Source organism: Salvelinus namaycush, chromosome 20 (assembly GCF_016432855.1).
Source record: "Salvelinus namaycush isolate Seneca chromosome 20, SaNama_1.0, whole genome shotgun sequence".
Lineage (NCBI taxonomy): Eukaryota > Metazoa > Chordata > Actinopteri > Salmoniformes > Salmonidae > Salvelinus > Salvelinus namaycush.
In genome coordinates this window covers 40,855,316-40,880,755 of record NC_052326.1, presented here as the reverse complement: position 1 = coordinate 40,880,755, position 25,440 = coordinate 40,855,316, and the positions used below count along the sequence as shown (strand labels likewise).

At 43.2% G+C, this 25,440-nt stretch overlaps 1 protein-coding gene across 1 annotated transcript in view; it reads left to right on the top strand.

The window, feature by feature from the left end:
• The window catches only part of LOC120064821 (voltage-dependent calcium channel subunit alpha-2/delta-3-like), a 95,386-nt gene that overhangs the window by 57,284 nt on the left and 12,662 nt on the right, over nt 1-25,440 (top strand). Inside the window, exons 12-23 of the mRNA XM_039015419.1 lie at nt 164-242; nt 820-965; nt 15,508-15,579; nt 15,678-15,758; nt 15,863-15,937; nt 17,361-17,444; nt 17,835-17,906; nt 18,020-18,081; nt 22,230-22,297; nt 22,500-22,545; nt 24,164-24,261; nt 25,240-25,333. Of these exons, the coding sequence (XP_038871347.1) occupies nt 164-242; nt 820-965; nt 15,508-15,579; nt 15,678-15,758; nt 15,863-15,937; nt 17,361-17,444; nt 17,835-17,906; nt 18,020-18,081; nt 22,230-22,297; nt 22,500-22,545; nt 24,164-24,261; nt 25,240-25,333 (977 nt within the window). The remainder of the gene's footprint in view (nt 1-163; nt 243-819; nt 966-15,507; nt 15,580-15,677; nt 15,759-15,862; nt 15,938-17,360; nt 17,445-17,834; nt 17,907-18,019; nt 18,082-22,229; nt 22,298-22,499; nt 22,546-24,163; nt 24,262-25,239; nt 25,334-25,440) is intronic.

Genomic DNA, 25,440 nt, shown 5'->3' with positions numbered 1-25,440 from the left:
CTTTGGTAGTAGACTATACTTTCATCCTCCTCTCATCTCATCTCCACTCCTCTCCTCTCAGGAAAATGGAGCACCATGTGATTCCATCACTGCTCATGTTTACGTATTCTCTATTTATATCACCACACTGTAAATGGCTTATGTCCCTTTCCTCTTCAAATAGGTGCGCATATTCCCTTACCTGATTGGCCGAGAGTCTGCCTTTGCTGATAACATGAAATGGATGGCCTGTGCTAATAAAGGTTTGTCTTTTCTTAAAAATGGTATAATAACCACATACACTATGTACCAAATACACTACACAGCACATGTATACTATTACTGTGATGGTATGTTGGCTGTGTGTGAATGTGTGGGTATGAGTGTGTGTTGGGTAGATTGGCTGTGTGTGAATGTGTGGGCGTGAGTGTGTGTTGGGTAGATTGGCTGTGTGTGAATGTGTGGGCGTGAGTGTGTGTTGGGTAGATTGGCTGTGCTGATGTGTGCAAAATGGAGTGTTAGTGGAGACACAGGGCTCAGGGGCCATCCCTGCCTAATCCCTCTTTCTGTCAGAGACTTTCCCCCTGGCCACCTGCCGCTGATGGCTACCGTGTGCCCACGCTCCAGATGAGAGGTGAATGCTCTGGACTGTGCACTGCACAGTCAGGAAAAGTGATCACTGTGGGATTACACAGCCCAGCTACTCTAACTTTATTCTGACACTCACAGTAACACACACTTACTGGGAAATACCCCTAGTGTGATACATTGTGTGTGCACGTGCGTGCGTGTGTGTTTGTGTGTGTGTCTGTGTGTGCGTGCTTGTGTGTGTTGCCACAGGGTATTTCAGTCAGATCTCCACACTGGCTGATGTACAGGAAAATGTGATGAGGTATCTTCATGTTATGAGTCGTCCTAAAGTCATCGATCATGAACATGACACGGTCTGGACAGAGGCCTACATGGACAGCACTGGGAGTATCATAGTGAGTAGAAAAAGGCATGGGAGTGTGTGTGTACATTATGTACTGTATGTGTGTGCATGTGTATGTGCGTGTGCGTTTGTGTGTGTGTCCGTGTGTGTGTGTGTGTCCGTGTGTGTGTGTCCCCTCTCTGATCAGTCCTCTTCATGCTACAGGAGGGATTCCTCATTATGAGCTTCATTCATTTGACTGGATTTTCCAGTTTGACTTGTTCTGCTCTTCTGTGTGCAGAATGATAATATGCTGTCTGTCTGTCTGTCTGTCTGTCTGTCTGTCTGTCTGTCTGTCTGTCTGACTGAGTGTCTGTCTGTCTGACCGAGTGATTGAGCGTCTGTCTGTCTGTCAATCCTCATATGTCATTTTTCTGTCTCCTGCAGCTCTCCCAGGCACACAAGGTAAAGCCTTTCTCTCTCTCAGTTCAATTTCAATGTAAGGGCTTTATTGGCATGGGAAACATATTGCCATGGCTAGTGAAATAGATAATCAACAAAAGTGAAATAAACAATAAAATTTTTATAGTAAACACTACACTTACAAAAGTTCCAAAAGAATAAAGACATTACAAATGTCATATTATGTCTATATACAGTGTTGTAATGATGTGCAAATAGTTCAGGTACAAAAGGGAAAACAAATAAACATATAGGTCGTATTTACAATGGTGTTTGTTCTTCACTGGTTGCCATTTTCTTGTGGCAACAGGTCACAAATATTGCTGTTGTGATGGTACACTGTAGTATTTCACCCAATAGATATGGGAGTTTATCAAAATTTGATTTGTTTTCGAATTCTTTGTGGGTCTGTGTAATCTGAGGGAAATATGTGTCTCTAATATGGTCATACATTGGGCAGGAGGTTAGGAAGTGCACTCAGTTTCCACCTCATTTTGTGGGCAGTGTGCACATAGCCTCTCTTCTCTTGGGAGCCTTCAGCGGGCCTTTCTCAATAGCAAGGCTATGCTCACTGAGTCTGTACATAGTCAAATATTTCCTTAATTTTGGGTCAGTCACAGTGGTCAGGTATTCTGCCACTGTGTACTCTCTGTTTAGGGCCAAATAACATTCTAGTTTGCTCTGTTTTTTTGTAAATTCTTTCCAATGTGTCAAGTAATTATATTTTTGTTTTCTCATGATTTGGTTGGGTCTAGTTGTGTTGCTGTCCTGGGGATCTGTGGGGTCTGTTTGTGTTTGTGAACAGAGCCCCAGGACCAGCTTGCTGTAGGTGATGTAGGTGATGGCTTTGTTATGGAGGGTTTGGGAATCGCTTTCTATTAGGTGGTTGTAGAATTTAACAGCTCTTTTCTGTGTTTTGATAATTAGCGGGTATCGGCCTAATTCTGCTCTGCAGGCATTATTTGGTGTTTTACGTTGTACACAGAGGATATTTTAGCAGAATTCTGCATGCAGTCTCAATTTGGTTTTTGTCCCATTTTGTGAATTATTGGTTGGTGAGTGGACCCCAGACCTCACAACCATAACGGTTAATGGGTTCAATAACTGATTCAATTATTTTTTGCGAGATCCTAATTGGTTTGTCAAATTTTATGTTCCTTTTGGTGGCATGGAAGGCCCTTCTTGCCTTGTCTCTCAGACAATTCACAGCTTTGTGGAAGTTACCTGTGGTGCTGATGTTTAGCCCGAGTTATGTATACATTTTTGTGTGCTCTAGGGCAACGGTGTCTAGATGAAATTTGTATTCGGTGTCCCAGCAACTGGCCCTTTTTTGGAACACCATTTTTTTTGTCTTACTGAGATTTACTGTCAGGGCCCAAGTCTGACAGAATCTGTGCAGAGGATCTAGGTGCTGCTGTAGGCCCTCCTTGGTTGGGGACAGAAGCACCAGATCATCAGCAAACAGTAGACATAAGACTTCAGATTGTAGTAGGGTGCTGCAGACTGTTCTAGTGCCCCTGCCAATTTGTTGGTATATATGTTGAAGAATGTGAGGCTTAAGCTGCATCCCTGTCTCACCCCCTGGCTCTGTGGAAAGAAATGTGTGTTTTTTTGCCAATTTTAACCGCACACTTGTTGTTTATGTACATGGATTTTATAATGTATGTTTTTCCCCCAACACCACTTTCCATCAATTTGTATAGCAGACCCTCATGCCAAATTGAGTCGAAAGCTTTTTTGAAATCAACAAAGAATGAGAAGACTTTGCCTTTGTTTTGATTTGTTTGTTTGTCAATTAGGGGGTGTGCAGGGTGAATACGTGGTCTGTCATACCGTAATTTGTTAAAAAGCCAATTTGACATTGTAACGGCAGCCTTCCCTCTCTTCACTAGAAGAGAGAGTGTAGCAGGGATCGGACCAACACGCAGCGTAGCCAGTGCTCAACATGTTTAATAACACTAATAAACAGTGAACACTTAACACTTAACAAATAACAAAATAACAAAATGTGGCAAACCGATAACAGTCCTATCTGGTGCAGAACACAAACACAGAGACAGGAAACAACCACCCACAATCCCCAACACAAAACAAGCCACCTATATATGATTCTCAATCAGGGACAACGATTGACAGCTGTCTCTGATTGAGAACCATATTAGGCTGAACACAGAAACAGACGAACTAGACACACAACATAGAATTCCCACCCAGCTCACGTCCTGACCAACACTAAACAAGCAAAACACATAAGAACTCTGGTCAGGACGTTACAGACATTTGCTCAGTACATTGTTTTCGCTGAGGAAAAATCTGCTGTTAATGATAATGCAGAGGATTTTCCTAAGGTTGCTGTTGATGCATAACCCCCGGTAGTTATTGTGGTCAAATTTGTCTCCACTTTTGTGGATTGGGGTGATCAGTCCTTGGTTCCAAAAACTAGGCAAGATGCCAGAGCTGAGGATTATGTTAAAGAGTTTAAGTATAGCCAATTGGAATTTGTGGTCTGTATATTTTATCATTAAATTTAGGATACCATCAACCACACAGACCTGTTTGGGTTGGAGGGTTTGTATTTTGTCCTGTAGTTCATTCAATGTAATTGGAGAATCCAATGGGTTCTGGTAGTCTTTAATAGTTGATTCTAAGATTTGTATTTGATCGTGTATATATTTTTGCTGTTTGCTCTTTGTTATAGAGCCAAAAAGATTGGAGAAGTGGTTTATTGATACATCTCTGTTTTGGATAGATAGCTATTCGTGTTGTTGTTTGTTTAGAGTTTTCCAATTTTCTCAGAAGTGGTTAAATTCTATGGATTCTTCAATTACATTGAGCTGATTTCTGATGTGCTACAACTTATTTTTCCGTATTGTACAGTATTTCTGTTTTGTTTTAGTGATTCACCATAGTGAAAGCGTAGGCTCAGGTTTTCTGGGTCTATATGTTTTTGGTTGGATAGGTTTCTCAATTTCTTTCTTAGGTTTTTGGATTCTTTGTAATCGGCCTGTGTGTAGCTGGTGTGGAGGAGTCAGGCGCAGGACAGCAGATATGAGTAATGAACGTACTTTACTCAAGAATACAAATATATACAACACAATAAACTAGCCCACAATAACGGACCGTAAACATACAAACAATCACTCACTAAAACCATGGGGGAACAGAGGGTTAAATAATGAACAAGTAATTGAGGGATTGAAACCAGGTGTGTAAAACAAAGACAAAACAAATGGAAAATGAAAGGTGGATCGGCGATGGCTAGAAGGCCGGTGACGTCGACCGCCGAACGCCACACTAACAAGGAGAGGGACCGACTTCGGCGGAAGTCGTGACATTCTTCATCAAACCATTTGTCTTTGTTGTCAATTTTCTTAGGTTGTCTGTTTGACATTTTTAGATTTGATAGGGAAGCTGAGAGGTCAAATATACTGTTTAGGTTTTCTACTGCCAAGTTTACACCTTCAGTGAAACCTTTTGTCCAGAAATGTGTCTAGAAGGGATTGAATTTGTTGTTGCCTAATTGTTTTTTGGTAAATTTCCACACAATTTTCCTTCCATCTAAAGCACTGAGTTCAGTGATAAAGTAGTCTACTACTGCCAAGTGATGAGTTATAGTTGTACCTACCATAGGAGTCCCCTCGAAGCCTACCATTGACTATGTACGTACCCAGCATCCGACAGAGCTGCAGGAGTTGTGACCCGTTTTTGTTGGTTATGTTGTCATAGTTGTGTCTAGGGAGGCATATGGGGGAGGGAATGCTGTCACCTCCAGGTAGGTGTTTGTCCCCCTGTGTGCTGAGGGGGTTGGGTTCTTGTCCAGTCCTGGCATTTAGGTCGCCACAGACTAGTACATGTCCCTGGTCCTGGAAATTGTTGATCTCACCCACTAGGATGGAGAAGCTGTCATTGTTAAAGTATGGGGATTCTATTGGGAGGATATAGGTAGCACACATGAGGACTATTTTCTCTGTTGAGATCATTTCCTTATTAATTTCTAGACAGATGTAAAATGTCCCTGTTTTGACTCATTTAATAAAGTGGGTTAAGTCTGCTCTATACCAAATTAGCATACGCCCTGAGTCTCTTCCCTGTTTCACACCTGGTAGTTTGGTGGATGGGACTACCAGCTCTAAGTAACCTAGAGGGCAACCAGTGAGGACAACCTTTGTACCATGTTTCTTGTAAAATGACAATGTCTGTATTTCCAATTTCTTCGATGAAGTCTGGGTTCCTGCTCTTTAGGCCAAAAGCAGATGACCTCAGACCTTGTACATTCCAGGATGACATAGTAAAATCTTTGTATTTCCATAGTGTCTAGTGTTGTTTTTGTGTGGTTTAGGCCTGGACCATCACAGTAAGTGTTGAGTATCTGATACATATCTCTTAGGTGTCAGGATGGGGCTTGGGTGGGTGTAATATTGGGGGTTGGGCCTGTTGCTCTGCTCACGACCTGGGCATATGTCCTGCTGTCATGTTGAGGTCCTTGCCGCAGGGGCTGGGGGCATGGGATGGTTTGGGGGGGGGGCCTATATAGGGTGTGGCCAGGGTTTGCTTATGGTGGTCTTAGCTGGTTGTGGTGTGGCTGGTGATGTTGTGGTCTGGGTGTAGGTTGGCGTGGGTTCTCTCGGTGCAGGTCCTTCGGGAGAGGATCTTGCAGGTCTGGGAGGATGTCTCGCTGGTCTGGGTGGGGTGTCTGTTGGTCTGTTGCTCCTGTGTGAGGTTCTGGGGCTACGGTTGAGGGTGACATCCTGGCAAAAGTTGGGATTGCTGCCTTGTAGAGGTGGACCTGGTCGAAAAGGCTTTTCAAGTCCAGGGTAGAGTGGTGGGCCAGGTATACTTTAGGTTTTGAGGCACAGTCTCGCGAAATGCTTGCATTCACCCGCTGTATGGTGGCAGGGTGAAAGTATTTTTGTGGTAGCAGTGTGGAGATGACCACTTGTATGTTAGGGAAAGTGGAAGAAACTTTTTCAATCACTCCTTTGAGTACTGTTGCCATCCTTTACTGCAGAGCCCTCGGATCATTTGTGCCAGTGTGAATTATGATGTGGCTGGAGGACCCTAGTCTGTCCTTTGCCAATAGCTCCAGGGCATGCCTAGTGTTTGGGAAACAGAGTTTAGCTACTTTGTGTTTGGGAAAAAGTTTATCCTCTTGAATGTATTTGCCATTTGAGTCAATGAGGAGCACAATCTCTGGCTTTTGTGTGTCATTAGGGGATGTGTGGGGGTTGTCAGGAGGGCTATTGGGGGAGCTGACAGGGGGGCTGCTAGGAGGGGGTGGCATCTGTTGGGTTTTGGGTCCTGTGTTGTCTGTCCCATTGTGGTGTTGAGGTTGTGGTCCGGGTCTGAGGTGGGCTGTTCTGCTGGCTTCTCTGCGGGAGTGTCCTGCTCTCTGTCATACCACAGCTTCCTCACCTCCTTCAGTGCCATGTGTGCCTCTTTAAGTTCTCTCACCTCAGTCCGTAGAGCAGCCAGCTCTCTCAGACAGCCGTCCATCTCCACCTTCTGCCCTCCGGCTCTTGGTGGGGGGGGGGTGTTGTTGTGCTGGTCTGTTTTGTGGGTTTGTTCTGTCTGGATTGTGTGGACTATCTCTCTGAGCTCCACCATGTCTCTCTCCAAGCTCTGTGAATGTATCCCTCTCAATGATGGAGGAGCAGTGCAGTTGTGGAACCTGGGTGTGTTCAGTGCTGGGGGGGTGACTATCTTCATCTGCAGGACAGTTTGAAGAGGTGTGATCAGACTCACTCAGGATGGGGGAGTCGTCACAGAGAGAGAGAGAGCTTTTCCTGCTGTGTTCTCTATTTGATCCTGTAAAAGTCCTGCTGGAACTGCATGAGGATGCCCTGCACCATTACTGTCCCAGACTTGTACATGTTGACAGAGGTTGTTTCAATTTCCTCAATGTCTAGTATTCTGAGTTTCCACCCTGGGCCAATACTCTCTCTCTTGACATAGGGGTAGTGTGCTGTTATAGCACTGTGCCATGCCAGGGGATGGTGTGGAAAATTAAGTTGCTTACGTTCCCCTCTTTGTAGCAGTCAGCGGTGAAACTCATGCCATTGTTGGGCTCAAGAGTTTTCACACATCTGACTTCACACTTCAGTGCTAATTGGAGGTGCCGCCAGGTCTGTTCTGTCCTAGCAACTCAGTAGCTTAGTATACTTATTTACTTAGCTTTATATAACAACATTACCTGGAGATTATTGTAATTTACTTTTTGGCTTGTGAAGTAGCTTCAGACTGAATATTACTCACTCAGTGTTGTGATGGACGGTATTTACAGGTTCCGCTGTGTTTTTTCTGCAGGTTTTTGTTTGTTAGAAGTTTTTTCTTGATAGTCCTTGGTAGTAATAGTCCATTCAGGTAATTTTGCCCAAAATCAAGGTTTTAGGTCAGGAATTTAGATTTGGATTGAAGGATTCAAGTTAATCTACATTTATCCAACTCTAATTCTATATTTTTTTGCAGAAGAACTCTCTCTTTCTTTCTCTTCTTTCTCTCTCTCTCGCTCTCTTTCTCTCTCTGATAAAAATCAGTCTCTCTGACTAGAACTGCTTGAAACTAATTTCCTTGTCATTTAGATATTGAATGTGTATTGTGTAAGTACATGCGCACACACACATAAACTCATGTACACAAACAAACACACACAGAAGCGCACTCGTGCAAGAACTAGATCACACACACACACACACACACACACACACACACACACACACACACACACACACACACACACACACACACACACACACACACACACACACACACACACACACACACACACACACACACACACACACACACACACACACACACACAGTGGTGACAGAGGTGAGGGTTGGGTTGGTAGGGGGATTGTCCTCTGGAGTGTGTTCTGCTGTATCTCAGCCACAGAGACACACCATTCATCATTCTGTGGATCATTGCCTTTTATCTCCTAACGCCTGTAATAAAACTGACATTGGAGCGGAGAGAGACAGAGAAAGAAGGAGAGGGGACAGGGGAACAGGGGGACGGGGAACGGGGGACGGGGCACGGCGGACGGGGGGCAGCGAGATATCACAAGGTCATTCCCAGAAAGATCTTGTGTCTAGCGTCTGCTGACTGCTGACTGCTGCAGAATATTCCCAGTGTGTCTGTACTGAACCCTTCTATTTTCAGTGTGTCTGTACTGAACCCTTCTATTCCCTGTGTGTCTGTACTGAACCCTTCTATTTTCAGTGTGTCTGTACTGCACCATTCTATTCCCTGTGTGTCTGTACTGAACCCTTCTAGTTCCAGTGTGTCTGTACTGAACCCTTCTATTTCCAGTGTGCCTGTACTGTGCCCTTCTATTCCCTTTGTGTCTGTACTGAACCCTTCTAGTTCCAGTGTGTCTGTACTGAACCCTTCTATTCCCTGTGTGTCTGTACTGAACCCTTCTATTTCCAGTGTGTCTTTACTGAACCCTTCTATTCCCTGTGTGTCTGTACTGAACCCTTCTATTCCCTGTGTGTCTGTACTGAACCCTTCTATCCCCTGTGTGTCTATACTAAACCCTTCTATTCCCTGTGTGTCTGTACTGAACCCTTCTATTCCCTGTGTGTCTGTACTGAACCCTTCTATTTCCAGTGTGTCTGTACTGAACCCTTCTATTCCATGTGTGTCTGTACTGAACCATTCTATTCCCTGTGTGTCTATACTAAACCCTTCTATTCCCTGTGTGTCTGTACTGAACCCTTCTATTCCATGTGTGTCTATACTGAACCCTTCTATTTTCAGTGTGTCTGTACTGAACCCTTCTATTTCCAGTGTGTCTGTACTGAACCCTTCTATTCCCAGTGTGTCTGTACTGAACCCTTCTATTTTCAGTGTGTCTGTACTGAACCCTTCTATTCCCTGTGTGTCTATACTAAACCCTTCTATTCCCTGTGTGTCTGTACTGAACCCTTCTATTCCCTGTGTGTCTGTACTGAACCCTTCTATTTCCAGTGTGTCTGTACTGAACCCTTCTATTCCCTGTGTGTCTATACTAAACCCTTCTATTCCCTGTGTGTCTGTACTGAACCCTTCTATTCCCTGTGTGTCTGTACTGAACCCTTCTATTTCCAGTGTGTCTGTACTGAACCCTTCTATTTCCGGTGTGTCTGTACTGAACCCTTCTATTCCCTGTGTGTCTGTACTGAACCCTTCTATTTCCAGTGTGTCTGTACTGAACCCTTCTATTCCATGTGTGTCTGTACTGAACCATTCTATTCCCTGTGTGTCTATACTAAACCCTTCTATTCCCTGTGTGTCTGTACTGAACCCTTCTATTCCATGTGTGTCTATACTGAACCCTTCTATTTTCAGTGTGTCTGTACTGAACCCTTCTATTTCCAGTGTGTCTGTACTGAACCCTTCTATTCCCAGTGTGTCTGTACTGAACCCTTCTATTTTCAGTGTGTCTGTACTGAACCCTTCTATTCCCTGTGTGTCTATACTAAACCCTTCTATTCCCTGTGTGTCTGTACTGAACCCTTCTATTCCCTGTGTGTCTGTACTGAACCCTTCTATTTCCAGTGTGTCTGTACTGAACCCTTCTATTCCCTGTGTGTCTATACTAAACCCTTCTATTCCCTGTGTGTCTGTACTGAACCCTTCTATTCCCTGTGTGTCTGTACTGAACCCTTCTATTTCCAGTGTGTCTGTACTGAACCCTTCTATTTCCGGTGTGTCTGTACTGAACCCGTCTATTCCCTATGTGTCTATACTAAACCCTTCTATTCCCTGTGTGTCTGTACTGAACCCTTCTATTTCCAGTGTGTCTGTACTGAACCCTTCTATTCCCAGTGTGTCTATACTAAACCCTTCTATTCCCTGTGTGTCTGTACTAAACCCTTCTATTCCCAGTGTGTCTATACTAAACCCTTCTATTCCCTGTGTGTCTGTACTGAACCCTTCTATTCCCAGTGTGTCTGTACTAAACCCTTCTATTCACAGTGTGTCTGTATTAAGCCCTTCTATTCCCAGTGTGTCTGTACTGAACCCTTCTATTCCCTGTGTGTCTGTACTGAACCCTTTTATTCCCAGTTTGTCTGTACTAAACCCTTCTATTCTCAGTGTGTCTGTACTGAACCCTTCTATTCCCTGTGTGTCTGTACTGAACCCTTCTATTTTCAGTGTGTCTGTACTGAACCCTTCTATTCCCAGTGTGTCTATACTAAACCCTTCTATTCCCTGTATGTCTGTACTGAACCCTTCTATTCCCAGTGTGTCTATACTAAACCCTTCTATTCCCAGTGTGTCTATACTAAACCCTTTTATTCCCTGTATGTCTGTACTGAACCCTTCTATTCCCTGTGTGTCTGTACTGAACCCTACTATTCCCTGTGTGTCTGTACTAAACCCTTCTATTCCCAGTGTGTCTATACTAAACCCTTCTATTCCCTGTATGTCTGTACTGAACCCTTCTATTCCCAGTGTGTCTATACTAAACCCTTCTATTCCTAGTGTGTCTATACTAAACCCTTCTATTCCCTGTGTGTCTGTACTGAACCCTTCTATTCCTTGTGTGTCTATACTAAACCCTTCTATTCCCTGTATGTCTGTACTGAACCCTTCTATTCCCTGTGTGTCTATACTAAACCCTTCTATTCTCAGTGTGTCTGTACTGAACCCTTCTATTCCTTGTGTGTCTATACTAAACCCTTCTATTCCCAGTGTGTCTGTACTGAACCCTTCTATTCCCTGTGTGTCTGTACTGAACCCTACTATTCCCTGTGTGTCTGTACTAAACCCTTCTATTCCTAGTGTGTCTATACTAAACCCTTCTATTCCTAGTGTGTCTATACTAAACCCTTCTATTCCCTGTATGTCTGTACTGAACCCTTCTATTCCCTGTGTGTCTATACTAAACCCTTCTATTCCCAGTGTGTCTGTACTGAACCCTTCTATTCCCTGTGTGTCTGTACTGAACCCTTCTATTCCCAGTGTGTCTATACTAAACCCTTCTATTCCCAGTGTGTCTATACTAAACCCTTCTTTTCCCTGTATGTCTGTACTGAACCCTTCTATTCCCTGTGTGTCTATACTAAACCCTTCTATTCTCAGTGTGTCTGTACTGAACCCTTCTATTCTATGTGTGTCTGTACTGAACCCTTCTATTCCCAGTGTGGGCTGCTGCTCTGGGAGGGAGAGGGTGGTCGATGGTGAAACCCTCCATTAATAATTTTGTTGAGTCAGCAAAGAAACATTCTCCCACCTTAGTACCTTAGTACCCTAGTCCCCTAGTACCATACAGAGACTACCTTAGTACACTAGTACCCTAGTACTTTAGCCTCTGCATGGTGCTGGGGTACTAAAGTTTTAAGGGATTTTATTTTAGGAATAAGGCCTGTTTTTCTTTTGAAGCCAGAAGGAGGCTAGAATCAGCTACATTTATGCCTTTACTAGACTATGGGGATATTTTATATATGAATGCTTCCGCTCAGTGTTTGAGATCAATTGACACCCTTTACCATGGCACTTTGAGATTTATTTTAAACTGCAAAACCCTTTCGCACCACTGCACTTTGTATACCAGGGTTGGCTGGCCTTCTCTAGTCACTCGTAGGCTCAGTTACTGGTATACTTTAATTTATAAAGCCATTTTGGGTTTACTACCTTTTTATTTGGGCATTTTTATTTTTCAGAAATGTGGTGGGTACTCTCTTCGTTCGCTGGACTTTATCCTGCCAACTGTTCCAAATGTCCGAACTGAATTGGGTAAAAGGGCTTTTATGTACTCTGCGCCATCGTCTTGGAACGCCTTACAAAATACTTTTAAACTGGAAGAACTTGTCCCGATTGGTATTTTTAAATCACTGATGAATGATCTTGAGACTGATTCCCTGACCTGTCAATGTTTTTAATTTGCTGTTTTTGATTTTGTTATACTCTTGTGAATTCTATGGTTTTTACTAGATTACTTGTAGTTTTTCATGTTGTCTGTCTGTAATTTTTGTAATGACTTGGTGCTGCCTATCTTGGCCAGGACGCTCTTGAAAAAGAGATTTTAAATCTCAATGAGCCCTTCCTGGTTAAATAAAGGTTAAATAAAATAAATAAAAATAAAGTACTAGGGTACAAAGGTACCAAGGTGCTAGGGTACTAAGATAGCCTCTGCATGGTACTGGGGTACTATCTTAGTACCCTAGCACCTTGGTACCTTTATACCCTAGTACCCTAGTACCATACAGAGACTACCTTAGTAACCTAGTACCTTATTACCCTAATACCCTAGCACCTTTGTACCCTAGTACCCTAGTACCCTAGTACCTTAGTAATCCAGTACCTTAGTACCCTACACAGTTCACTACCTCTCTCCGACACATGTTCTGTACTGTACATGGACACACTCTTTTTTGCAATACACATTCTATCCTGCACACAAACAGCCACATACATATACACAGTACACACACACTCACACTCACACAAATAGCCACACAATCACACCCAGTACACACAGTCACAGCTGTGTCCATGAGCCTGTGAGGTGAGGGAATAGCAGACCTAGTTTCAGTGAGCTCATGTCACGGATGCCTCCGGAACTTTAATTACGCACACATGTCCCCTATTCCCACTGATTGTATTTGTATATATGTGCCCTTTGGTTTCCATTGGGCTGTCGATTATTGTTACAATGTCTGTTGGTGCGTGTGAGTACCTGTGCTGTGTGTTTTGGCTTTTGTGCCATTGTGGATTGGGCAGATGATTACGGGTCTCGTCCCGTGTGTTAATCATTGTGCGTGTGTGTTATTTATTTGAGGTACTCCTCACTCTTTTGTTTGGGATTCTACCCTGTGTTTTGTTACGGGTTTGTTTGGTCTTCGTCCCTGTGCCTTTACAAGGCACGCCGTCATTTGGGCTTAATTTAAAAATTCATGCCAACATGACAGCTCATGTGTTTAGTCAAGTCACTTCTCATTTTGCTGAGCATAGCCCCGCTCTCAGCCAAACAAGAAACACTGAGGATTGCTCTAAACCGGAGCTTCACTATAAATGTACTGTAAAGCCACAAACTACGAGCAACATTAACCATAGTGTTATAGTCCAGACTGTAGTGCTTCCAACTTTTGAAGACAACTTGGAGTGAGATGTAATATGATAATTTCATTGCTCCCTGGCACAATCCCTAGATGGGGGGGTTGTAAAATGGTACTGGGTTTAAAGCTAATTTCCTGCAATTTTATGTATTTCGACATGGATTTAGTTAGGGCTATGACCAAGGTGGAACATTAAAAACAAATACACCACAGGTCAGGTGTATTCAGGATACTTTGAACATTAAATGAACACTCAAAATATGAGGACTTTGTTACTTTTTAGGTGGTTTGACACTTCATTCAGACAGTAATGGGGAGACACAAATGCTAGAAATAGTGGGAAGGTAGGAAGCAGGGATTGATCCCTGTTCTCAGGTTGAAAGTTATATGCAACATGTGCAGGGAGTTTTACCATTAAACCAAGGCTCTGTACAGGAAATTTTTATATTAATGGTTGATGGCAGTGGGTAAGCAAATCATAGATTGCAGTCTCCTTGTCCATAGATTGTTTTCAAGGTAAGCACACAAAGATTTTGTAAGTTGGGTGAACTTTTTAAAATAGGACTGGAAGAAACTTTCCCAAGTACTGGGTGTTATTGTTATTAATTAATTTCTCAAAATCATCCAACCTTCAAGAAAAATCTAATGAATATCAATATTCAGGGGGTTTATGTCTACTAGTTGAAGATCCTTGTCATCATCTTACTCTCCATAGACATTATGTGATGTGTTTATGAGTTGTGAGTCCCCCTACCATCTCTGCCTAGCATGTGCACAATAGTAAAATGTCCAAAATTATATTTGAGGCCTGGAGCATTCAATATCCAATGCTTATTTGTATGACTTATTCAAAACTGTCCATGAATGGCTGCAAAAATACATAGCCCCATATTATCCATTTTCAAAAACAGAAGTAGGCTTATCAGATTACACTGGAAAAATGTAGAAGAAGTAGAATAATAAATTAAGTGTTGGGAATAACAGTAGTGCTTCTACTGACAAGCACACTAATTAGCCCATTGTTAAGAATAAGAATTGTTCCACTGATCAGACTAAATAAAGTAAATATATAATAAAATCTCCTGAAGACAAAATTACATGAATCTGCCCCTACACCATAACCAAATGATTGTAATATGTATTGTTCCTCCTCTAGAATCAAACGTACACTTTTGGGTTCACAATATGTTTGACAAAATGATTTTCATAGTTACAAATCAGGTCACCCTACTAAACTTCCCTGCTAAAACATACTGTAATTTTGTTGACAACAGTGTATATAAAACAGCTACCATGCTGCTCTTTTTACAGTTTGATAAACTCTGCTGAGAACGTTCTCTCTCTCCATTCAGCTCCACTCTCCTAATCTTGAGGGGCGTTTCTTTAAAACGCGCATCATATTCCCTTGATCCCTTACATAAATAGACCAGTCATATGCTTCAATATGCCGCGGTTCACAGTGTTGTGGTAAAACAGGACAATGAAAGAGGTTCTGCTCGTGATGTTAAGTTGCAGGCGCAAATGCTACGATTTCAAAAATATTTGGAGTACAGTTGAAAAGTTAAAAGTTAACTGACTATACAATGGACTAATTAGAAAAATAAATACAGTACTTTTCACTGCGTGAGATATAAGAGGTGTGGCAAATATGTGTGTCTCACAGCCAATGCATGAGAGTTGGGAGCTCTGAGACTGTCTTCTTTTTTTAAAATGTACCTTTATTTAACTAGGCAAGTCAGTTAAGAACAAATTCTTATTTTCAATGACGGCCTAGGAACAGTGGGTTAACTGCCTTGTTCAGGGGCAGAACGCCAGATTTTTTACCTCGGGGATTTGATCTTGCAACCTTTCGGTTACCAGTCCAACGCTCTAACCACTAGGCTACCTGCCGCCCGCCAGACATGTTTATTTTGTATAAACGTCTGTTTGGTGAAATCTATTTTGATGAAAACTTGGCACGGATGGACATTGTTGCGTATATTCCTCTGTTGACTCAGATGAGCATTTAGCATCAGTCAGAAAGGGAATACTGTAGCAACAGCCTATGATAGTTAAAACATAAGGAATCTCAGTAGACACGGTCTCTGACATTGTGTTCTGTCTTAGTCCAGAAACAAGAAGGGCCCCAGCCTGATGACCACTGTGGCCATGCCTGTGTTCAGCACCAAGAACGAAACGGTAAGTGTGTGTGTCTTTGTGTGTGTTTGTCTGTCTGTCAGTCTGTATTTTTCTCTCTCTCTGTCATTGAGTCTTGTCTGTTTCTCCTCTCCTTACAGAAGAACCAGGGTATTCTCCTAGGGGTAGTGGGCACAGACATTCCCCTACAGGAACTCATGAAGATCATCCCTAAACACCTGGTACAGTGTCTAATAACCCAAAGTTATGACGCATTGTCATTTACTGTTCTCCTACACTCTACTTCATGTAATCAATTATCTCTATATTATTTGTGTGCCTTCAGCTGGGTATCCACGGTTACGCGTTTGCCATCACTAACAACGGCTACATCCTGACCCATCCAGACCTGAGGCCACTGGTAATACACTGTCTCCTAAACACACTTGTCCACTAACCTTAACTGTAACCTTGCCACAACATTGCATTAACCCTAACCTGCACCTACACCTTGGACTATATAGTAAGCAGGAGAGCGGTTCATTGAATAGTTAATACATATAATGCCGCCAATGAATATGCGTGTTTTGAAAAACAGAACACGTTTGAGTGAGTGAGCCTCCCAACTTGCTCGGTAGCAATCTATAATCCTCACCTTTTCCTTTGATATATGTATGCAGGGAGGGATACAGACCATTGATACTACTGTAGGTCTGGTTGGCCCTGGCTAACTGAGCTAACAGTAACCCTGAGGTAACCCTCCTGTCCTGTAACTGTCCTATACATAGACTGCACCATAGACACTCACCTGTAACTGTAGACTAGACCATAGACACTTACTCTCTGGGATCCTGCTTGGGTTCCCACTGGAAACATGTTCTAGTGGATCTGTGTGTAACAGTGTCTGTGTAATATTAGCGTCCCTGTGTGGGTTTCTTTGTGTCTTAGACTGTGATGTGACTGTGGGAGTGTATTCTGAGCTTGAACCAGACTCTATTGGACTGGATGTTTTTATGTTATTGGTTGTTGATTGAACTGATCAATTAGGCGTTATTGAACTGGGGAGTTCTAACCTGGTGGAACCAGCCTGATGGCACTATAGCTCAACATTCTGTTTGAGTGGTCAACATTCTGTTTGAGCGGTCAACATTCTGTTTGAGCGGTCAATATTCTGCGCAGTGAGTCAGTCTGCTTGATCAGGCTAGGAGTGTTCTGGTTTTGAGCAAGACAGTGTTAGTGAGGCCTTATAAAAGGTTCACTCTGAAATGTGGTTCATTTTTATTCGATTTTTTACAACTTTTACCCCTTTTTGTCCCCAATTTCGTGGTATCCAATTGGTAGTTACAGTCCTGTCCCATCACTGCAACTCCCATACGGACTCGGGAGAGGCGAAGGTCGAGAGCCATGCGTTCTCCGAAACGCGACTCAACCTAGCCGCACTGCTTCTTGACACAATGCCCGCTTAACCCGGAAGCCAGCCACACCAATGTGTCGGAGGAAACATCGTACACCTGGCGACCGTGTCAGCGTGCATGTGCCCGGCCCGCCACAGGAGTCGTTAAAGCGCGATGGGACAATAACATCCCTGTCGGCCAAACCCTCCCCTAACCCGGACGAGGTTGGGACAATTGTGCGCCGACCCTTCGGTCTCCCGGTCGCGGCCTGCTACGACAGAGCCTGGACTCGAATCAGGATCTCTAGTGGCACAACTAGCAACTGTGATGCAGTGCCTTAGATCACCGCACCACTCGGGAGGCCTGAAATGTGCTGTTTACACAGAACATCCACAGTGCAACCAAAATCTGAAACTGTTTCCATCAAATATGTGTTCCTCTGTGCCTCAGTACCAGAAGGGCCAGAAGAGGAGGAAACCCAACTATAGCAGTGTGGACCTGTCTGAGGTGGAGTGGGAGGACAAGGATGACTTTGTACGTCTAAACCCTGACATAACAAACACTATACACACATCTGATTCCTAATACAGACAGCCTGGTTTAATTTTAAATAATAATACTATTGACAGAATTCAATCTAAGGCGTGTTATATAGTAGCACACTGGACATTCAACAAGGTGCCTTTTAAAGGCAATGTCCCAGACATTCGTGGAGATCACATTCATGGTAAATGCTGCAGATGTCTGCTCAAGCGTAAATTACCTTTAAAAGGAGCATTATCGGCTGTCCAGTGTGTTACTCTGTAACGCGCCTCTGATTGAATGCTGGACTGATCGAACTGAACAAATATAACACCTCCTGGTGTCTAATAATGATGACACCAGCACTGCACAGACTCCTTACAGCTTGTTTTTCTGTTTCAGCTGCGTAATGCCATGGTCAACAGGAAGACTGGGACTTTCTCCATGGAAGTGAAGAAGACAGTGGACAAAGGGGTGAGACGGGAGGAGGAGGATGACTCTTACAGTTACTGTATATCAAAGACTGTGGACTGTAATGAAATCAATGGATGAGTCCTCATGCTTCGTTCTTTCGTCTGTGCTATCAGAAACGTCTCCTGAAGATGCACAATGACTACTACTACACTGAAGTCAAGGGAACTCCCTTCAGGTTTGCGCAGTTTCCTATTTATCTTAATACATTCTCTAATGTTTAATGTACAGTGCATTCGGAAAGTATTCAGACCCCTTGTCTTTTTCCACATTCAGACCCTTTGCTATGAGACTCGAAATTGAGCTCAGGTGCATCCTGTTTCCATTGATCATCCTTTAGATCAGTGGTTCCCAAACTTTTTGTAGTCCCGTACCCCTTAAAACATTCAACCTCCAGCTGCGTACCCCCTCTAACACCAGGGTCAGAGCACTCTCAAATGTTGTTTTTTGCCATCATTGTAAGCCTGCCACACACACACTACATGATACATTTATTAAACATAAGAATGAGTTTGAGTTTTTGTCTCAACCCGGCTCGTGGGAAGTGACAAAGAGCTTTTATAGGACCAGGGCACAAATAATATTATAATAATAATCAATAATTTTGCTCTTTATTTAGCCATCTTACATATAAAACCTTATTTGTTCATCAGAAATTGTGAATAACTCACCACAGGTTAATGAGAAGGGTGTGCTTGAAAGGATGCACATAACTCTGCAATGTTGGGTTGTATTGGAGAGAGCCTCAGTCTTAAATCATTTTCCACACACAGTCTGTGCCTGTATTTAGTTTTCATGCTAGTGAGGGCCAAGAATCCACTCTCACATAGGTACGTGGTTGCAAAGGGCATCAGTGTCTTAGCAGCGTGATTTGCCAAGGCAAGAAACTCTGAGCGCAGCCCAATCCGGAAATCTGGCAGTGGCTTCTGATTAAATGAAATTTTCACAGAACCGCTTATTGCAATTTCGATGAGGCTCTCTTGTTCAGATATAGTTAAATGGACTGGAGGCAGGGCATGAAAGGGATAACGAATCCAGTTGTTTGTGTAGTCCGTTACGGGAAAGTACCTGCGAAATTGCTCACCCAGCTCACTCAGGTGCTTCGCTATATCACATTTGACATTGTCCGTAAGCTTGAGTTCATTTGTACACAAAACATACAATGATGGAAAGACCCGTGTGTTGTCCTTGTTAATGCAGACAGAAAATAGCTCCAACTTCTTAATCATAGCCTCAATTTTGTCCCGCACATTGAATATAGTTGTGGAGAGTCCGTGTAATCCAAGATTCAGATCATTCAGGCGAGAAAGAACATCACCCAGATAGGCGAGTCGTGTGAGAAACTCTTCATCATGCAAGCGGTCAGACAAGTGAAAATCATGGTCAGTAAAGAAAACTTTAAGCTTGTCTCTCAATTTTAAAAAAACATGTAAATACTTTGCCCTTTGATAACCAGTGCACTTCTGTATGTTGTAAATGCGTTACGTGGTCGCTGCCCATATCATTGCATAATGCTGAAAATACACGAGAGTTCAGGGGCCTCGCTTTAACAAAGTTAACCAATTTCACTGTAGTGTCCAAAACGTCTTTCAAGCTGTCAGGCATTCCCTTGGCAGCAAGAGCCTCTCGGTGGATGCTGCAGTGTACCCAAGTGGCGTTGGGAACAACTGCTTGCACGTGCGTTACCACTCCACTATGTCTCCCTGTCATGGCTTTTGCACCATCAGTACAGATACCAACACATCTTGACCACCAAAGTCCATTTGATGTCACAAAGATGTCCAGTACTTTAAACATATCCTCTCATATTGTCCTGGTTTCCAGTGGTTTGAGGAAGAGGATGTCTTCCTTAATTAAACCCCATAAACCTTAACGGACATATACCAGGAGCTGTGCCAGGCCCGCCACATCTGTTGATTCATCCAGCTGTAACGCATATAATTCACTGGCTTGCATGCGAAGCATTGGGAATACCTGCTTTAGATGGTTATACAACTTGAATGGAGTCCACCTGTGGGAAATTCAATTGATTGGACATTATTTGGAAAAGCACACCTGTCTATATAAAGTCCCACAGTTGACAGTGCATGTCAGAGCTAAAACTAAGACATGAGCTTAAAGGAATTGTCTGTAGAGCTCCGAGACAAGGTTGTGTCGAGGCACAGATCTGGGGAAGGGTACCAAAAAATGTATGGAGCATTGAAGGTCCCCAAGAAAACAGTGGCTTCCATCATTCTTAATCATTCTTAAATTGAAGAAGTTTGGAACCACCAAGACTCTTCCTAGAGCTGGCCGCCCAGCCAAACGAGCAATCGGGGGAGAAGGGCCTTGGTCAGGGAGGTGACCAAGAACCCAATGGTTATTCTGACAGAGCTCTAGATTTCCTTTGTAGAGATGGGGGAACCTTCCAGAAGGACAACCATCTCTGCAGCACTCCACCAATCAGACCTTTATGATAGTGTGGCCAGACGGAAGCCAATCCTCAGTAAAAGGCACAAGAGTTTGCCAAAAGGACATAAAGGACTCTCAGACCATGAGAAACTCTTTGGCCTGAATGCCAAGTATCACATCTAGAGGAAACCTGGCACCATTCCTACGGTGAAGCATGGGGGTGGCAGCATCATGCTGTGGGTGTCACGGCCGTCGAATGAAGTAGACCAAGGTGCAGCGTGGTGAGCGTACATATTCCTTTTATTAAGAAAATGACGCCGACAAAAACAATAAACAATACAAAACAACCGTGAAGCTCAAGGGCTAAGTGCCACTAACAAAGTCAACTTCCCACTTTGAAAGGAGGGAAAAGGGCTACCTAAGTATGGTTCCCAATCAGAGACAACGGTAGACAGCTGTCCCTGATTGAGAACCACACCCGGCCAAAACATAGAAATACAAAATCATAGAAAACAAAAACATAGAATGCCCACCCCAAATCACACCCTGACCAAACCAAATAGAGACATAAAAAGGCTCTCTAAGGTCAGGGCGTGAAAGTGGGGATGTTTTTCAGCGGCAGGGACAGGGAGACTAGTCAGGATCGAGGGAAAGATGAACGGAGCAAAGTACTGCAAGATCCTTGATGAAACCCTGCTCCAGAGCGCTCAGGACCGCAGACTAGGGCCACGGTTCAGCTTCCAACAGGACAATGCACACAGCCAAGACAACGCAGGAGTGGCTTTGGGACAAGTCTCTGAATGTCTTTGAGTGGCCCAGCCAGAGCCTGGACTTGAACCCAATCAAACATCTCTGGAGAGACCTGAAAATAGCTGTGCAGCGACGCTCCCCATCCAACCTGACAGAGCTTGAGAGGATCTGCAGAGAAGAATGGGAGAAACTCCCCAAATACAGGTGTGCCAAGCTTGTAGGGTCATACCCAAGAAGATTCAAGGCTGTAATCGCTGCCAAAGGTGCTTCAACAAAGTACTGAATAAGGGTCTGAATACTTATGTAAATGTGATATTTCAGTTTTTTTTTTTTTATATAAATTTGCAATCGTTTCTAAAAAACAGTTTTTTCTTTGTTATTACTTGTGTGTAGATTGATGAGGGAAAAAAATGTAATCAATTTTAGCATAAGGCTGTAACGTAACAAAATGTGGAAAAAGTCAAGGTGTCTGAATACTTTCCAAATGCACTGTATGTGTGTTCCTGTGAATGTAAATGTTGAGCATCTCTGACAGTCCGTCACTATACTGGGTTCAGGTGAGTGGAGATGTCATTCTTGTCTCTGACAGTCCGTCACTATACTGGGTTCAGGTGAGTGGAGATGTCATTCTTGAATCTGACAGTCCGTCACTATACTGGGTTCAGGTGAGTGGGGATGTCATTCTTGAATCTGACAGTCCGTCACTATACTGGGTTCAGGTGAGTGGAGATGTCATTCTTGAATCTGACAGTCCGTCACTATACTGGGTTCAGGTGAGTGGAGATGTCATTCTTGTCTCTGACAGTCCGTCACTATACTGGGTTCAGGTGAGTGGAGATGTCATTCATGTTGAGCAGAGGAGAGTAGGGTGCACTACACTTCTTTAGCTTTTCAGTACATTTATTGATTTTTCCATTTATCTTGATCAATTCTCTTGATGTTCTTCTGTGAGTTGACATGATGGGCTGGTTCAGTGAGTGAATGACATGTGAATGTAACTGTTGACTATCTCTGCGGTTCACCCTACTGTGTGTGTGTGTGTGTGTGTGTGTGTGTGTGTGTGTGTGTGTGTGTGTGTGTGTGTGTGTGTGTGTGTGTGTGTGTGTGTGTGTGTGTGTGTGTGTGTGTGTGTGTGTGTGTGTGTGTCCGTGTGTCCGTGTGTGTTTACATTATTTCTGTATTCAGTGTCGGTGTGGCTTTGTCCAGAGGCCATGGCAAATTCTTCTTCAGAGGAAACGTCTCCGTAGAAGCAGGTAAGCGTCACTCTACTCTTGTCATTCACTCTTCCACTCCTTCTATCTTACACTCACTCAACAAACTACCAGCGCATCATCAGTTTCACATAGAGTCTGTGTATTCTGTACCTGTGGTCTGCCTTTTCATAAGGCCATGTATCAGCCCACTGAGCCTGGCCCTGCTGTAGCGTCACTGATCTGATGTTCATGTGTTTTTCAGGGCTTCATGACCTGGAACAGCCAGATGTTGCGCTGGCAGACGAATGGTAATGCAGGAGGTTATGGGTAATGTAGAGAGTTAAAGGCTTGAGCTTGGTCAGTCAAGCATTATATACAGTGGGTATCATAAGTATTCACCCCCTTGGATTTCTTCACGTTATATTGTGTTACAAAGTGGGATTAAAATGGATTTAATTATAATGTTTTTGTCAATGATCAACACATCATTTTCTGTAGGGGGAAGAATTTATTTTTATATCAATTAAAAATTAAACACCAATATATCTTGATTTGATAACTTTTCACCCCCTGAGTCAATGCATGTTAGAAACACCTTTGGCAGAGATTACAGCTGTCAGTCTTCTTGGGTAAGCTTTTCACACCTGGATTGTGCAATATTCGCCCATTGTTCTTTTCAAAATTATTCAAGCTTTGTCAAGGTGTTGGTGCTCATAACGAGACAGCAATTTTCAAGTCTTGCTATAGATTTTCAAGCAGATTTCAGTCAAAACTGTAACTTGGCCACTTAGGAACATTCACTGTCTTCTTGGTAAGCAACTCCAGTGTAGATTTGGCCTGATGTTACAGGTTATTGCTGAAAGGTGAATTTCTTTTTATCCTGAAAAGCTCCCCAGTCTTTGTCGATGTCAAGCATACCCATACCATGATGCAGCCACCACCATGCTTGACATTTATGCCAGAAAGTGTATTCTTTGCCGTGTTTTCTTCTCTCCAGGATGACTTTAGTGGCTTGTCACACACAGGATGAATGTTTTGGAATATTTCTATTCTTCTTTTCACTCTGTCTTTAGGTCATTATTGTGGAGTCACTAAAATGTTGTTGCCTCAGTTTTCTCCCATCACAGCCTTTGAGCCACTGTTTTAAAATCGCTAAAGACTTTATTGGGGACATCCCTGAGCGGTTTCCTTCCTGTCCTGCAGCTCAGTTCATTTCAGGAGAACTACTCTTTATGTGTCTGGGGTTTTTAATACATCATCCACAGGCTCAGCATAATTATTAACTTGACCATGCATAAAGAGATATTAAATGTCTGTTCCCCATCTACCGATCACTGCCCTTCTTTGTGAGGCTTTTGAAAAGCCCCCTGGTCTTTGTAGTTGAATCTGTGCTTGAAATGCAATACTTGACTGAGGGACCTTACGGATGGATGTATGGGGGACAGAGGAAGGGTTAGTCATTCTGAAATCATGTCAACTCCTATTATTTCAGTCCATGTAACTTATTATGTGATTTGTTAAGTCAAATTTGACACCTGAACTAATTTAGGCTTGCCTCAACAAAGGGAGTGAATACTTATAAAATGACTATTTTATTTATTAAATTTTTCATTTGTAAAAATGTGTAGAATTTTCTTTTCACTTTCACATTATGGAGTATCTATGACCCCAAAAAATCACAATTAAATATATTTCCATACCACTTTGTAACACAACAAAATGTGAAAAAATCCAAGGAGGGTTACTGCTCTCTGTAAATCTCAGTAGGCATGTTATGTTGAGCCATGTGACTTAACAGCATGTGTGTCTGTTATGTTATGGCCGAAATGTTGGTTCTTTTCATTAAGTGGTTGGTAGTATTTAGACAGTGTATGACTTTCTTCAGTATATATTTTTGGGGTGTGTTTCTACCTGTTCATTTGACAGGACGTACTGCAACACAGACGAGCACTATGAGCACCGTTCTCTCTCCCAGATCCAGGCTATTAAACTCTACCTGACCGGACGCAAACCACTCATCAAATGTGAGCCACTCCTCACTGGGATCTATAGGCCTACTAACTATGACCCTAACCCTCAGCCTTAACCCTATACCCTAAACCTCAGCCTTAACCCTATACCCTAACCCTCAGCCTTAACCCTATACCCTAACCCTCAGCCTTAACCCTATACCCTAACCCTCAGCCTTAACCCTATACCCTAACCCTCAGCCTTAACCCTATACCCTAACCCTCAGCCTTAACCCTATACCCTAAACCTCAGCCTTAACCCTATACCCTAACCCTCAGCTATTTCCTAACCCTCAGCCTTAACCCTATACCCTATACCCTAACCCTCAGCCTTAACCCTATACCCTAACCCTCAGCTATACCCTAACATTCAGCCTGAACCCTATACCCTAACCCTCAGCCTTAACCCTATACCCTAACCCTCAGCCTTAACCCTATACCCTAACCCTCAGCTATACCCTAACATTCAGCCTGAACCCTATACCCTAACCCTCAGCCTTAACCCTATACCCTAACCCTCAGCCTTAACCCTATACCCTAACCCTCAGCTATACCCTAACCCTCAGCCTTAACCCTATACCCTAACCCTCAGCCTTAACCCTATACCCTAACCCTCAGCCTTAACCCTATACCCTAACCCTCAGCTATACCCTAACCCTCAGCCTTAACCCTATACCCTAACCCTCAGCCTTAACCCTATACCCTAACCCTCAGCTATACCCTAACCCTCAGCCTTAACCCTATACCCTAACCCTCAGCTATACCCTAACCCTCAGCCTTAACCCTAACCCTATACCCTGTCTGTAGAGGACTTGGTCATGTGTTTCCTGGACTGAATATCCCATCTGTTTCAGAAGACAGGAATTAATTATTATGATGTGGTTAGTCAAAATAGAATGTACTGTTATCTAGTCATGATTGATAGTGGGGGATGACTCAGTCCTGTATGTATAGGTTCCTGTAGTGAACCTGAACAACTCCTTTCTGTTGCAGGTGACAGGGAGCTGATCCAGGAGGTTCTGTTTGATGCTGTGGTCACAGCCCCACTGGAGGCCTATTGGACAGGCCTGGCCCTCAACAAGTCAGAGTGAGTCTAACTGACTAACTCCTAAACTGAACTAACTTCTTCTCAACTAACGTTGCCACTGCCCTGCCCCTGTGGTATTACCACAGGTACTGTATGTAGCAAAGTGT